Below are 14,240 nucleotides of genomic sequence, written 5' to 3'. Positions count from 1 at the left end.
TTAAATACAACACATTTTTTTGTATGACGTCACTTGACAAACACATTTGAAACGTTATTTATTGTGCATTTTCTCTTAGCTAGCTAGTTAGCTAGTTGACTATGTCTAACAGTAAACTAAGAACACTTTAAAGTTTAAACAGTGGGCGCTAAAGCGGTTATTTACGTCCTTGCCACCAGATAATTTCTGATATCGACTGACTTCACCAGAGTTGGACACAGACTTTCTTTGAACACTTTATCGATTATAATATCCAGTGTTTTATCATATTGAAACATTCCTAATAGTTTAATATTTGCTATTGTTGGTGGAGGACATAAGCTGATACACACTGTATTAGCTTTACAAGAGCGTTAATAATAGCACGACAGCAGCAGTGTTGCCTATCCGTGCTATAGGCTACTGGACTAGATACGCATTTGTAGGCTGTGAACAATAAGATATTTGAAAAATAACAAACATTTGCCATTGAGCCACACATGAAAAAGAGATCATGTATATATTACATCAGCTCAGTCCTGTCTCAAATCTCCATGTTATGTTAAAATCACTGAGAAAGTGGGTTTATCAATTAACTTTATTTATTTATTTATTTATTTATTTATTTAATACATTAACCAAAATACAGACGTCTAAGTATTATATTACATATGCCTGATACTCGAATGGCTTGGGTCATATTTAGAGGGCCAATGTTACTTTATCAAGACTGACAGTTATGAATCTCACTGGATGTTAAATTAATTTTAAGCTACAGTACGTTTTTTTGAAGCTGCAGTGCTGTTTGTCAGTTTCATGCTGCAAGTTAAGAGCATGGATCTGTACGTAACGGAATGCTTACAAACTGGGCTGGGCCCCGCTTTTCTCAGCAAGGTTAGCTAATCTTACTTGTATGGAGGTTATTCGGTCTCAATATTAAAACGAAAATGTAATACGCGTTTGCATTTACATGTTCCACTCATACAAGCAACTTTGAGCTCAAAATTTAAATGAAATATTTCCATTTACATTTGCAATGTGGTAGACGTCTATTCATATTTCATACATTTTGATGCTTTATTTCTGCCTTTATTAAAATGAAAATGTATTTCTCGATTTTAATGATCAAGTTCATGTGATCATGCAAAGGTTGTATCAAAATTGTAATTAAAATGCCATTCGCTTAATATGCATTCCGTGATAATGCGTTTGAAATGTAATTTTCATCCTCTCCACCACACTTAAAAAATATGTCAGTATTCAAATGTTAAGGGAGAAATAGCGCCTCTCCTGTTTGCAATAACATTACGATACCAACAGCGGTCAAACTGTCAAAATGCATTTTGAAAATGCAATCCGAGTAGAATGGTCGTTCACTACTATGGACTATATATATATATATATATATACATATAAACGCAAATATATCTGTAGATATTGCAAATGTACACTGTATAATAACTACATTAAGCATGAAGGTTAATATTTACCATACTTCATCAGCGTGAGCTTTTTAAAATTTTAGTGAACTGGATGGAGAGAAAACACTGATGTGTGGAAGAATTATGAGTATTTGCAATATCTAGAGACCATTTAGCAAATAATTATAACCTTCATATAAATTTTAATGGTAAAACTGCTGTGAAACAGAACCTTTGAAAATGCTGGGAAGCTGCATCTTGTGCTGTCCATATTTTATTAAGAAGTTTTATTTATTAACAATAATAATTGAACCATTGAACATAGAGATACTAAACATAATACGTCAGACATGACATTCAGACACTGTCAGATTCAGAGATTAAAAAAAAAAGATTTTAACTTCGAGAGGTACGAGTAAGAAGAGTAGTCCATTGGAATGCAGTGTGCGGATTACAGTTTACTTCTCACTTTAGACCCGCGGGGACGCTGGTCTAACGTTCCAGGAGAAGCAAGTAACTAGTAGGCTACTACTGTATGTTTGTGAATGTAGCAAAACGGTGACAGAAGCTACAGCAGTGACTAAAAATAATAGCAACAGCTTAGTAGCTTTCACACGACAAGCCTTTCATGACATGCCCTTCCCTGTCGTCTTCTCGCACGATAATGTCGCGCTGAAAAAATCTGACCTGTCTTGTCAATGGTTGGAGCCAGATCCGTAAACGCGAGAAGCCGCTTTCGCCTTTCCAGATGGCTCAGTCAAAACCATTACGTCTTAATGAACCAATAAATAACATCAGCAGCAAAAATGAGTGTAAAAAATACCGGGGTTCACGTGTTTTTATTTTGTCACAAAAGGCTTCTAACATGGGCTAAAGCACAGGGTAGGCTATCAAATGACAAGAGTTTACAACTTCATCTTCAACCTTTTCAGCCCTGGCACGAATGTTATCCTCACACGTCCCTGGATTCACCAGTTACAACTACAGAGACACTAGGGAAAAAAAATCTTGTTTCTTATTTTATGTCACCGTTAACTACACAGGGTTGACGCAAACGTAATAGGCCTATCTATCTACCTATTTTTCACAAGAGCTTATGGCTAGCTCTGACAGTGTTGAACGCAAGCTGTAGCGAACGGCAGTAACTTTGTTTTACCCCAAAATATGACAACGATTGAAACCATTAATCACCCAATTAAATCCACTGGGAAACGTATGATCTGGTAAATGTACGCTCTTCTGCCTTGTACCTGGCATAGAGAGCACTGCTTATATATATATGCAGTGTTGCAAATAATGCTGTGGTAACGGCATCATTTTGTCAGTAATGGGATAATATAATTAATTACTTTTCCTGTCATTACAACGCCGTTGACGTTACTGGTCATTAAAAGCGGTGCATTACTATATATTGATATGCTAACAGTAATCTGAGCGGACCCCTGCCCAGGCTAGTGAGGAGTAACAGATCTCGATAGGTCACAGGTCTTGGTGTAACACCTGTTTAACTTAACAATCAGTAAACGATTGGCTAAGGCAGCGTTATAGTAGCCAATCAGAGCCAGTGTTTTTACACGCCTGCCGAAGCACATCAGTGACACACGACCCAAACGGAGAAGAGGCAGATATGGCGAGTCAGGAGCAAGCCGAAGAAAAATTAGCATTTTCAAGGTGGAGATATAAACATTATTTAAGAAAATACTAGTGCTGTCAATTCCAGGTGCCGCGATTAAAAGTCCTCACCAGGATTTTGCTCATCTGTGTAAAATGGACACAGATCGCCTGTGGATGGCGCCAGAGCTAGCGAACTAGTAACGTATTGAATCATATATGTGGATCTGAGGTAAATAAACTGGATATTTTTTTTCGCCGTGAGATATCGGAAGTGTGGCGTGAGAGCGTGTGAAAACGGTCAAATGCGTGTGTCTCACGCTCAATGCGTGAGAGTTGGCAACCCTGAAATCCTGGTGAGGACATTTAATCGCGGCACCTGGAATTGACAGCACTAGAAAATACTTGAAGTTCCTGAATACCTCAGGCTGGGTATTTGATTTATTTAATTAAGAATAGAGGTTTTATTGTTAAGTTTACGTCTGTTGTGAACAAACCAGTTGTCTCAGGTTGAGAGAATTTAATTTAATTTGATAGATGTAAATGCACTTTATATAGTGTAACTGTTTACTTTTGCTTTTTTTTTTTTTTTTTAAAGATTTGGAAATTTAAGGGATTTTATCCTGCACTGGTCTGTGGATGTGCAATAAATATCAAAAGTTACACACCTTTCGGATCTACTCATTTCAACTGACTGTGAAAACTGCTTTTTCAAAAAATCCTTATTCATTGGCATAAAACCTTTTTTTTTAACTGTAATGCAAATAATTACTTTCCCTGGTAACGAGTTACTATTATTATAGAGTAATTCAGTTACTAACTCAGTTACAGTTTTTTTTTTTTTGAACAAGTAGTGAGTAACTATAACTAATTACTTTTTTAAAGTAACATTCCCAACACTGTATATATGCAACCCAAAGTATAATTTCAGGTTAAAAACAGTGTTAAAAAGTGCAGTATTTACATGTGGAGAAATGTGATTAAAAAGGTTCACTGTAGTTCATGCAGTATTAATTAATAGTAAAAATCATAAAGTATTCCTTGTTTATTTCAATATTAAAACTGATGCAATCTAGAGGTATGTTTGCATCAAGCCTGAAGTTTGGGCCTTATTTCTATTTTTATTGGGCGGTTTAGCCGTCTGTTCCGCTCCTGTATTCCTGATTGGTTGGTGGGCGGGGAGGAGAGAAGCAGCAGTTTGAACGAGAGAGACGAGGGATGAAAGCGAAAAAAACGGTAGATTCAGATGTGATTTAGTTAACTTCAAGTTGGGTTGTTAACTTCAAAGTTGTTTTAGGCCCACACAGACCTAGTGTAAGGGTGCTTAAACCCCGTAAGCGTTTTTGCGCGTCGAGTTTCAGACGTTACTGCGTTAGTGGACAACTTGAATGCGTGCGGAACGTTTTAGCTGTGCTAGCTAGCATTAGCTGTGTTCGCGTATCAAGTGTATGGTTTGGCGACTGGAGTTTACGAGCCGCCCTACGACAGCGTGTGGTTCCACTGAGTGCACCGAGGGATCTACCAGGCAGACCCCCAGGCGAGCGGCAAAGCTTGGTGGAGAAACTTCACGCTACGCCTCTCAAATTCAGACCCGCCTTCTCGGCGCCTCCCTTTCCTCTCCTCATCCTTCTCCTCAAATCTCGGTGTAAAGTAGACTGTGAGTACCCAGATATTACACAATTCGCAAGGGATTTCGCCTCCTGTATCCCCCGCCCTTACAGATTTGTTCCTCTTTAGCAATTATTCATTAATATTGTGTGATTGATATGGATATTCTGAAATTATTTCCCTTTTCAGCATTTGATTTAATATATGAAATACATTCCAGTGCTCTGTAATCTGCACTGCCAGAGTCTTGAAATGAGTCTATCTGTTTAGATGGTGCTCGGCACTCTCGTATCTACAGTTAAGCTGTGGTGGCTGTGGACCAACCAAGCAGAACATCAAACACCTTTATGAACGCTTGGGACGTCACTACACAGGATAAGAACCGACAAAGCACTTAAAAGGAGCCAGATGCAATTTCAATATCTATGTTAAAAGGAGATGCACCTGTTCTGACTGGATTTTAATAGAACCTGGTGGAGGAGATGAAACCGTATTACTCTAATAGGAAGGGACTGATGGGAGTTAAAGAAGGCCAGGGAGGTTTTTGTTGCACTTTTCATACAGTGTGGCAATTCAGAAGTGCTTCACGTAGGAGTTGTTACAAAAATAAATTAAACAATTGATGTAAATTCAAAAGACTGAAGAAAATTCAAGACTTGAATAGAACGTTATCTGGGCAAGTTTTATTAGATCATTTTCCAAAGCAGAAAGTCTTTTTCAATGCCTGCCAAGCCCTCCTGAAGATTGCATGAACTTTCTTGGGCTTTGAGCCTGCAAGTTAAAAGGGTAAGATAAATTTTAACCAGTGTGATAGAATATGATCATTTGGTTTATTACTGATCAGATGTATCTGATTAGTAATTCATAGTGCTGTTGCTTACCAACTGGGGTGATCTCCATTTTAGACATCGCTGGAGTTGAAACCTCTGTTGTACCCAGACTGCCTGTAGGATATTCATCTCTGGCTGCATCTCCGATATCAATCACTGCGTAAATGCACACATTTAAGTTTACTTTTGTGTTCATTCCTTTGTTCCCCCAAATTTACATATAGTAGAAATGACAAGAAATGCCAAAATGCACTGAAGTAAACATTTTACCTTTTTGTGGAAAGAAGAGCTGTCCCATTACAATTTCTATAATGGAACTACGCAGCCATAAAAGAAACTGACGCTGGGGGTGTGTTGAAGTGACACACTGAAACTCCTGGAGCACACTCGCAGGTTCAGGGGATGATCTGGATATCCTGAAGGTCTCCATGATTATTTTTGTAATAATAATCTCCACAACCCTCAGCACAGTCTCGCAGTTTTCAGAAATTAGCTTGGCCAAACTTAGTGAGTCACTGCCATCAATGGTGCACTGTGAAAATCCATGTGTTCCCACAGATGCAGTACAGTGCAGGAGCTCCGGCAAGACAGGAACAAGATTCTCCTTTATTTCTCCCGTTAAAGACCTCGTGACTCTTCTAATCAAATTGTGGAGATATTCCACCGTTATCTATGCAAGATGGAAAAGTGTGCAGGATTAACAAATGTTGAAACAAGATCTTAAATTAGAGTTAAGATAAATTTAAACAATTTAATGCAAACTGATTTTCAGTTGTACTTGAGATATCAGTAGACTTGAGATATATGTACTTGTACTTTGATTTACAAAAGGTAAATGCATTTTACAGGCTGTTATGATTACTGAAGATTTAGGATAATCTCTTTAGTGTTATAAATAGGGTTAACAAACTCACCACAAGGCTTGCGGCTTCCTCTGCGGACTCACTGTTCCTCCTAACACATGGAAAACAACAAAACCAAGTCTGTCGTGTTTGTCTTTCAAACAAGAACAGCTTTCATTCATCCTCTAAGGTTGTTCTGTTGCTGGGTTGCTTATGCATTAGATGATGAGATGGAGGAAACTGTGGTGATGGGGAGAGGCCTTGAGGAGCCAGATTGGCTCAGGTCCTCCAGGTGGTGCTGGTCATGGCCTTCCAGGCGCAGCTCTCGGATCACCTCCTTCTCCAGGGCCTCAAGCTGGAACTGCTGGTTCAGCTCCCATGCCTAAGGAAACCAGTGGGGTGAACATGTACAGTTACCTTAAATGCCCTGTCAGGATCTCACGAAACAGCACCACTGCTGAATAGTACATGGTTATATGTTATTTTATATTATATTCAAGCAAAACTTCCTACCAGTTCAGCACTCTGAGGGTCACTCTATTTCATGAACTTAAGGTACCTTCACACACAACAAACATGGAACAATATTAATCTTAATGATAATTCACTTGCACAGGCCACAGAAATCATTCTAATTTCACATGCGCGTACACATTATATTACATATATATATATTATATTTTTGTATTTATTTCATGATATATATATATTTTACTAAATCTGAAGCCATAGAAACCTTCCTGAAGGTGTTCCTCCCTTTGTTAATGAGCCACTTTTCATATCTGAAAGAGTGACACGCTCTGGAACTTCCCCTCTCAGTTCCTGGAGCATGAACTCTTTGAGAAGCTGTTTCTGAAAGGACAAATTGCTATGTTATAATTGTAAACAAACAGCTTAAATATTCCATATATCAGTCTATATTCTAAATCGTACTATAACATTTTATGATGGCAAAGGTTTTAAATCTGTAAAGCAGTTTAAGTAAATGACAGCTGACTTGCCTGTTTTTGGACAAAGAGTTTTTCCCAGCTCTGCTCAAGTCTTCATATATGTCATGTACCAGCTGAACTCCATCTGAGAGCAAAGCACCTGAAATAGAGATGGTTTAGAGTTTTTTCTTCAAACTGCGGTTATATGTTAAATCTGCCTAATATTTGTATTACTTTATTTAATTATTTTCTTTACTATTTAGGTAAAAAAATGTAGGTCTTTACTATTTTAGGTATTTAGGTACTATTTCCTTCTTTTTAAATGTTTTAAAAATCCAATGTCTTTTGTGCTTCTTCAGGGTTGAGATAATATCTGGACCTTCTCATCATGAGTAATGAGGCCGTGTTTAATAAGTAGCCTTTTTCTGTTTGGCTAAAGAATCCCTTCAGATCAGTATCATGCAGATTGCTATACACAGCAAATTCTGGTCTTTTTAATATACTCCCTGGGAGTTCAGATTAACTACATTTGGGGGTACATGCGTGACCATCGAATAAACTCTAGTGTAGAGTTACAGTAACTCTTTTCCACTGTTGTGCCTATATCAATATTGTACACAGTGGTCTGCAAAAATGTGTACAGGCTGGACAGAGCATCTTCATATTTTCAATGATGTGCATGACTGACATGGAAGAAGCTTTCGATCCAAGACTATGTAGAATCTGAAAACCTGTGCTTTTGAAGTCCCTGTGGCCAGGAGATATGGCTGGGGGTTTCCTTCATTGCTCATGAGGTGATCCTCAAGCCTCTGGCAGGTCTGAAACACAATGAAAAGTATCATAGTTCATAGTTTAAGAAAGGGTGTTCCATGAACCACAGTATCTGGAACTGGATTTATTGACAAACCATGTGAAATTTCACCAGATGATCTATTGCTTCTCCAACACTGATCTTTTTGGGCCGTGGGTCCCACTCTGTGGACAGTGTTAAGAAGTTAAATCCCAGTATTGGAAACTTCACTCACATGTAAGAACTGGTTAAGTGCATGAACAGAGAAGAAGTGATCCATACACACTATGCAAATTGCTGCTTTTTGATAACTTTTAAAAACTAAAAATGACCACAAAAATAAAGTGTTACTTTAAGACAACACCTGGTTTGTCAGTAACATCCATTTCTTCACTCAAGGCAGATTTCAGCAATCTTTTCAGAAGATAAGTCTCTTTAAGGTCTCTGGCTTCCCTTGCAACCTTGTCTTTAAAACTGGTATTCCATTTTTCCAGGAACCTGGAAGCAGTATCTGGTCCAAACATCATTGCAAAATCCTGCAAAATCTAACAAAAGAGTATCTCCATTAAAATCAATTCTAAGTCAAGTATTTTTCAGATTCAAGTTTGTTCACCTACCAGTCCTTTAGTGTCCAAAAAACGAGGAAACATCTGCAGAATGTTTGTCGATTCTAGTGGGTCGTGGAGTATCTGCTGACGATAGCAGAATGTCTCTCTCATCTTCTGGAAGACTATGTCTTCGTCAGTGGTGTGATGAAGAAGAGACATGGCTTCAACAGGTTGGTTTCACAGAAGTGTGGTTGACTTGTAGTTATATTGTGTTGTTTAAGTGTTCCCTTCATTTTTTGAGCAGTGTATATATATTTCAAACAATAATAAAACAAAATAAAGCAAACAAAAAATCAACTCCTCAAACAATAACTAATGCAAATTTAACACTTTCATATTTCTTTAACAATTTTGCCTTGATCGTTTTCTTAAAGGTATTAACCGATCCAGTACTTTTATAGTCGTTTTCCATATTCCATAATCTTATACCATTTACTGAAGTGCATTTGTCCTTTAAATTTGTTCTTACTTTCGGTTTTACAAACATCTGTAATCCCTTCAAATTATAGCAGCTCTCCCTCTTTTGACTGGATCTTTGATGGCAACACATTTCTATGAGCCTTATACATAACCTGCAGAATGTTATAATTGACCAACTCATGAAATTTTAACTATTTTAATTGGTGAAACAATATATTAGATGGGTGATAGTAATGCTTTCTTGTAATAATTCTTATGGCTCTTTTTTGTAAAATAAAAATAGGATTAGTAATTGTTTTATATGCATTACCCCAGACTTCTATACCAGTGTTTCTCAACTTTTTTTCAGTTGTGGCACCCTTTATATGCATGCAAAATTTTAAGGCACCCCAGTTTACAATGCGTTAAAAACACAGGCTGGGGGGGGGGGCGTAAGTTGTTGACGAGGGATGGGGGGGGGGGGGGGTGAACGTAAAATGGACACAAATTAAGTGTTATATCGCAATCTATCGATCGCAGGTGGTTGGCGCCAGAGCGAACTAGTAACTCATTGAATCATAGATATGGATCAGATAAATAAACAAGAATTTTATTTTTCGGATGTGAGATATCGGAAGTGTGCCGTGAGAGCGTGTGAAAACGGTCAAATGCGTGTGTCTCATGCTCAATGCGTGAGCGTTGGCAACCCTGAAAACATACTCTCTGCAACCAGCTCCCGGCCAACATAACACAAAAAAGTGATTATTAAGACAGAGAGCAGATAAATGTGACTTACAGTCAGTGGGAAACCTGCATAATCACGTGCTGACCTTAGTCATATGCAGGTCATATGCACGCTTTGAGCGTGAGACTCACGCATATTTAGCGATTTCACACGCTCTCACGCCACACATGGAATTTCTCACGCTTGAATATTATTATTATTAATTTATTTTTTAAATAATCTAATCGCCGCACACCGCAGCATATTCAGCCAATCCATCGGTTGTATATTATAACAGGTTGAACCAATCAGAATATAGATCGCGCTGTTTCTTGGTAGACTTTAGCCAACCCGCTCCCCAACCACACACACACACACACACACACACACACACACAGCCGCTACACTAACCATCGCGACAGATTCCAATCCCCCCCGCCTGAAAAAAAGCTCACGCCCACCAAACTTGAGAGATCTGGTCATATGAGATAAATTTTAATGATTTTAAAGCGTATAATAACTTCAATTTTTAAAACTATAGTTTTTTATTTCACATCAGAATATTTTGACGGCACCCCCGATGAAGACAGACGGCACCCCAGGGTGCCGCGGCACCCCGGTTGAGAAACGCTGTTCTATACAATAAATCGTATGTGGAACAATTATTGCATTATATAGTATAAATAGTGCTTTATCAATAAATAACTCCTTAACTTTATACAATACTGCAATAGATTTTACCATTTTTGTTCTTAAGTAATTCATGAGGTTTCCATGTCAGTTTTTCATCAATGACGCCCAAAAACTTCACCTCATTGACTTTACAGATCTCAACACCCTCTACTCTAAATGGAACATCAATTGTTTTCTTTCTATTACTAAATATGTAATTTTTTAAATTCAAATTTAATGATAATTTATTATGTTTAAACTAGTGGTGGGACTTTAACGCGTTAATTTCGATTAATTAATTACAGGGAAATTAACGAACTAAAAAAATTTATGTATTTAACGCATGAGACACTTTCGCACCGTGGAATGTTTCTCAGTGCACGAGTTCCAGGCATACAGTTTATATGGACGCACAATAAGATGAGCATGATGGAGATGACTGAAGAGGCTACGCTGGTGGATGGGAAATTTTAATATAAGAAACTTCTTACTTCTTATATAATAATAAAAAGTTTTTAAATGATGATTTCATTTATTCAAGTAAAACAAGTATTCACATTAAAACATGCATCTGTAACATTAATCTTTTACAGGTTCCTTGCTACCAGAGACTCTTACCGGACAATAGCTTACAGCTACCGTGTTGGTGTCAGTACTGTGGCCAGCATTGTTGCTGAGGTGTCCAGAGCAATCTGGGACTTCCTGGTAAATGAGTACATGCCGGTCCCCACCACAGATGATTGGCGAGCAATTGCAGCAGACTTCCTCTATCGCTAGAACTTCCCTAACTGCATGGGATCCATTGATGGAAAGTATGTGGTGATTCAGGCTCCTGATAACTCAAGATCATTTTTCCACAACTACAAGGGGACTTTTTCTATTGTGCTTCTGGCAGTTGTGGATGCCAAGTACTGCTTCCGTGTAGTGGATGTCGATGGCTACGGGCGAACCAGTGATGGAGGGATTCTGGCCAATTCACCATTTGGTCAGGCTCTGAAAGATGGGAACCTTGGTCTCCCAGAAGATGCTGTGCTGACCGGTGCCGAGCCCCTTGGACCTCAACCACATGTATTTGTGATGAAGCCTTCCCTCTGCCTCTGATGAGGCCCTTCCCAGGTTCCAACCTCAATAACAAACAAATAATTTTTAATTGCAGGTTGTCAAGAGCAAGGCTGATTGTTGAGAACACATTTGGTATACTTACAGCCCAATGGCGCATGTACCGGCGTGTCATTGACATCAGTCCTGCCAATGCAGAGGCCTGTGTGAAGGCCACATGTGTCCTGCGTAATTTTTTGAGGAGCACATCAAAGGCAAGGAGGGAGCCTGTCTCACTCAGCAGTGAAAGTGATGTTGCTGTTCTTCGTGATGCCAGAAGATTAGGGAGCAATAACTCATCCCGAGAGGCAGTACGAGTTAGGGAGTCATATGCCTCTTACTTCTCCTCTTCAGAGGGTGCTGTTGCCTGGCAGCCTGTGGCCTAAGATTCAAAACAGTCAAAACAAAGGCTCTTTTAAGAGCCACCCACCATAACTAAACGCACAAATTCCATTTACACAGTAACATTAATTTTCCTTAATGCACTTAATAAAACTACAATGCAATACAAATGTAATACTGTAATATTTTCACTCCTATTACACCCATTTAAAGCACTTAAGGAAATTATTATATTTTATATAAGAAAAACTGAACCCAATGAAATACATTTAAACTGTTTATTTATTTATTCAACAATAACTTAGTAAAAACAACAATAACTTTGTAAAATCAACAAACATCCATTAAAAAAGGTGAGTTAAACAAACTTTTTTGCAAGGTGCAGGTGACAAGACTGTGAGGAAAATAAGCTTACTGACACCCTTCGCTCTCTCTCTTTGTGTGTGTGTGTGTGTGTGTGAGAGAGAGAGAGAGAACAAGAGTGAAAACAGGTGAGTTAAACAAATCTTTGTTTTTACTCTCTTGTTCTCACACACACACACACAGAGCAAGGTGCAGCTGACAAGACTGTGAGGGAAATAAGCTTACTGACACCCCTCGCAGACTTGTCAGCTACACCTCACTGTGTGTGTGAGAGAGAGAGAGAACAAGGGAGTAAAAACTTTAAAAACAAAAAGATTTTAATACTAATAAAAAACTAACAAAAACTATTTGTTGGCATCTGCCTCTTGGCACTTTGCCTCATAAATAAACTGGTGTATTTTAAATTTTAATTAGTCCCTTTTCCTCTCTGGGAACGTTTTAAAATCACCCAGTAAGCTGCGGAAAAACATCTCATCAGGGTCCTCAGTTGGAGGACCCTGATGAGATGTGCTACTCTGCTCTGTCACAGTTTCTAGTGCTGCTAACAGTCTCCTCAAATCGTGAAATGTTTATTTGCCGCGGTCTTTTTCACGGCACTGAAGTTGGTGTAGCAGACAGAGCCGGTTCAGAAGTTTTCCTCTTTCTTCCTGCACTTCCTCACACTGTCCCTGACTCTGATCTTCACCCTGACTATTCTGGGTCATAGGCTCCCCAACCCCTCCAGACATGTTTCCACTGCCAGGCCTGCTTTCCATGAAGGGGTTGAGGAAGCCCATGATCCCCATTTAGCGCCAGGGGCAGGCGATGACTGCTCCTGCTCCACTCCTCTTTCTCTCTCTCTCCCTGTTCTTTTCCCTCCGGAACGTATCCCTCAAATTTTTCCACCTTTTCTGCACTCCTCCACTATTTAATGAACAATATAAAAATTTATTATTTATTTTAAATGAACCTTTGATTTATGTGATTAGCAAATACACACCATATAAGTTTTCTATTTAACAATATGACTATATGAATTTAATAATAATAATAATATTGATGATGAATAATGATTCCACCATTTTAGAACATATTGCACTTCCAGTACACTAGCTATACATGCTAGCTATACTTTCCAGTTTCATATGGCACTTAAAATCATGAAATAAGCTAATTAAACTTACCTGGTACCCCGACCATATCTGACACTTTTTGCAATGCTTAATTTTTTTTTACGAAGTCCCTGTAAATAGGGACACATCGTAAAGTGCGGGACATCCAAAGACAGCCACTATCAATCTCTCCTCTATTTTGCAATCAGAACTAATAATCAGTAGGAACAAAAGTCAGAGGTGCGGTTTCGGAAGAGGGTGCAAACATACTTTCTGATTGGTAGTCGCCGTCGCGCGTCACTGCTCCTTTGCATAAAGTTGAGCTGAGCTCAACTTGTTCGCGTCGCTCGATTCGCTCACTTCGCGCTGCTCACAGTCGCGTCGCTGGGTGTCGCTCACTCTCATTGAAAATGAATGGCTCTCGTCGCTTTCGTGAACGCACGTGTGTGTGTGAACGCACAGTTATACATAACCTGCAGAATGTTAATTGACCAACTCATGAAATTTTAACAATTTTAATTAGTGAAACAATATATTAGATGGGTGATAGTAATGCTTTCTTGTAATAATTCTTATGGCTCTTTTTCGTAAAATAAAAATAGGATTAGTAATGGTTTTATATGCATTACCCCAGACTTCTATACAATAATTTGTATGTGGAACAATTATTGCATTATATAGTATAAATAGTGCTTTATCATTAAATAACTCCTTAACTTTATACAATACTGCAATAGATTTTGCCATTTTTGTTCTTGCCAAGATAACATTGCCAAGTTAAGACGTGCATTATCACAGCATGATGCAGAAAAATTGGTGCAATTGGTCCAGATTAGACTACTGTAACTCATTACTGTCAGGATGCTCAAATAGGAATCTAAATAAACTTCAAATAGTTCAAAATGTCGCTGCCAGAGTTCTGACCAGAACTAG

At 38.5% G+C, this 14,240-nt stretch overlaps 1 protein-coding gene and 1 long non-coding RNA gene across 5 annotated transcripts in view; one reads left to right on the top strand and one right to left on the bottom strand.

Annotated features, from left to right (window-relative positions):
* Nucleotides 1-4,198: 4,198 nt before the first annotated feature.
* On the top strand, nt 4,199-6,137 carry LOC143478263 (uncharacterized). Its single transcript, XR_013121725.1, has 3 exons — nt 4,199-4,668; nt 4,890-5,405; nt 6,008-6,137. It is a non-coding gene; the product is annotated as an uncharacterized LOC143478263 (long non-coding RNA).
* The window catches only part of LOC143478262 (uncharacterized), a 29,451-nt gene continuing 20,559 nt past the window's right edge, over nt 5,349-14,240 (bottom strand). For 2 of the 4 annotated variants that reach the window (XR_013121723.1, XR_013121724.1), the window contains exons 2-12: nt 11,618-11,893; nt 11,032-11,537; nt 8,628-8,746; nt 8,375-8,555; nt 8,128-8,195; nt 7,952-8,038; nt 7,028-7,380; nt 6,805-6,850; nt 5,720-6,673; nt 5,501-5,605; nt 5,349-5,390 (exon numbers count right to left, since the gene is read on the bottom strand). Coding sequence is in view for 2 of the 4 variants with exons in the window: in XM_076977232.1 (XP_076833347.1) it covers nt 7,327-7,380; nt 7,952-8,038; nt 8,128-8,195; nt 8,375-8,555; nt 8,628-8,777 (540 nt within the window). In the remaining 2 variants the exon portion in view is untranslated. Of the gene's footprint in view, nt 5,391-5,500; nt 5,606-5,719; nt 6,674-6,804; nt 6,851-7,027; nt 7,381-7,951; nt 8,039-8,127; nt 8,196-8,374; nt 8,556-8,627; nt 9,388-11,031; nt 11,538-11,617; nt 11,894-14,240 lie in introns of those variants that run through there. The other 2 variants (XM_076977232.1, XM_076977231.1) reach the window with 2 other exon arrangements.

Source organism: Brachyhypopomus gauderio, chromosome 16, assembly GCF_052324685.1.
Source record: "Brachyhypopomus gauderio isolate BG-103 chromosome 16, BGAUD_0.2, whole genome shotgun sequence".
NCBI lineage: Eukaryota > Metazoa > Chordata > Actinopteri > Gymnotiformes > Hypopomidae > Brachyhypopomus > Brachyhypopomus gauderio.
This window is presented reverse-complemented; position numbering and strand designations above follow the sequence as displayed.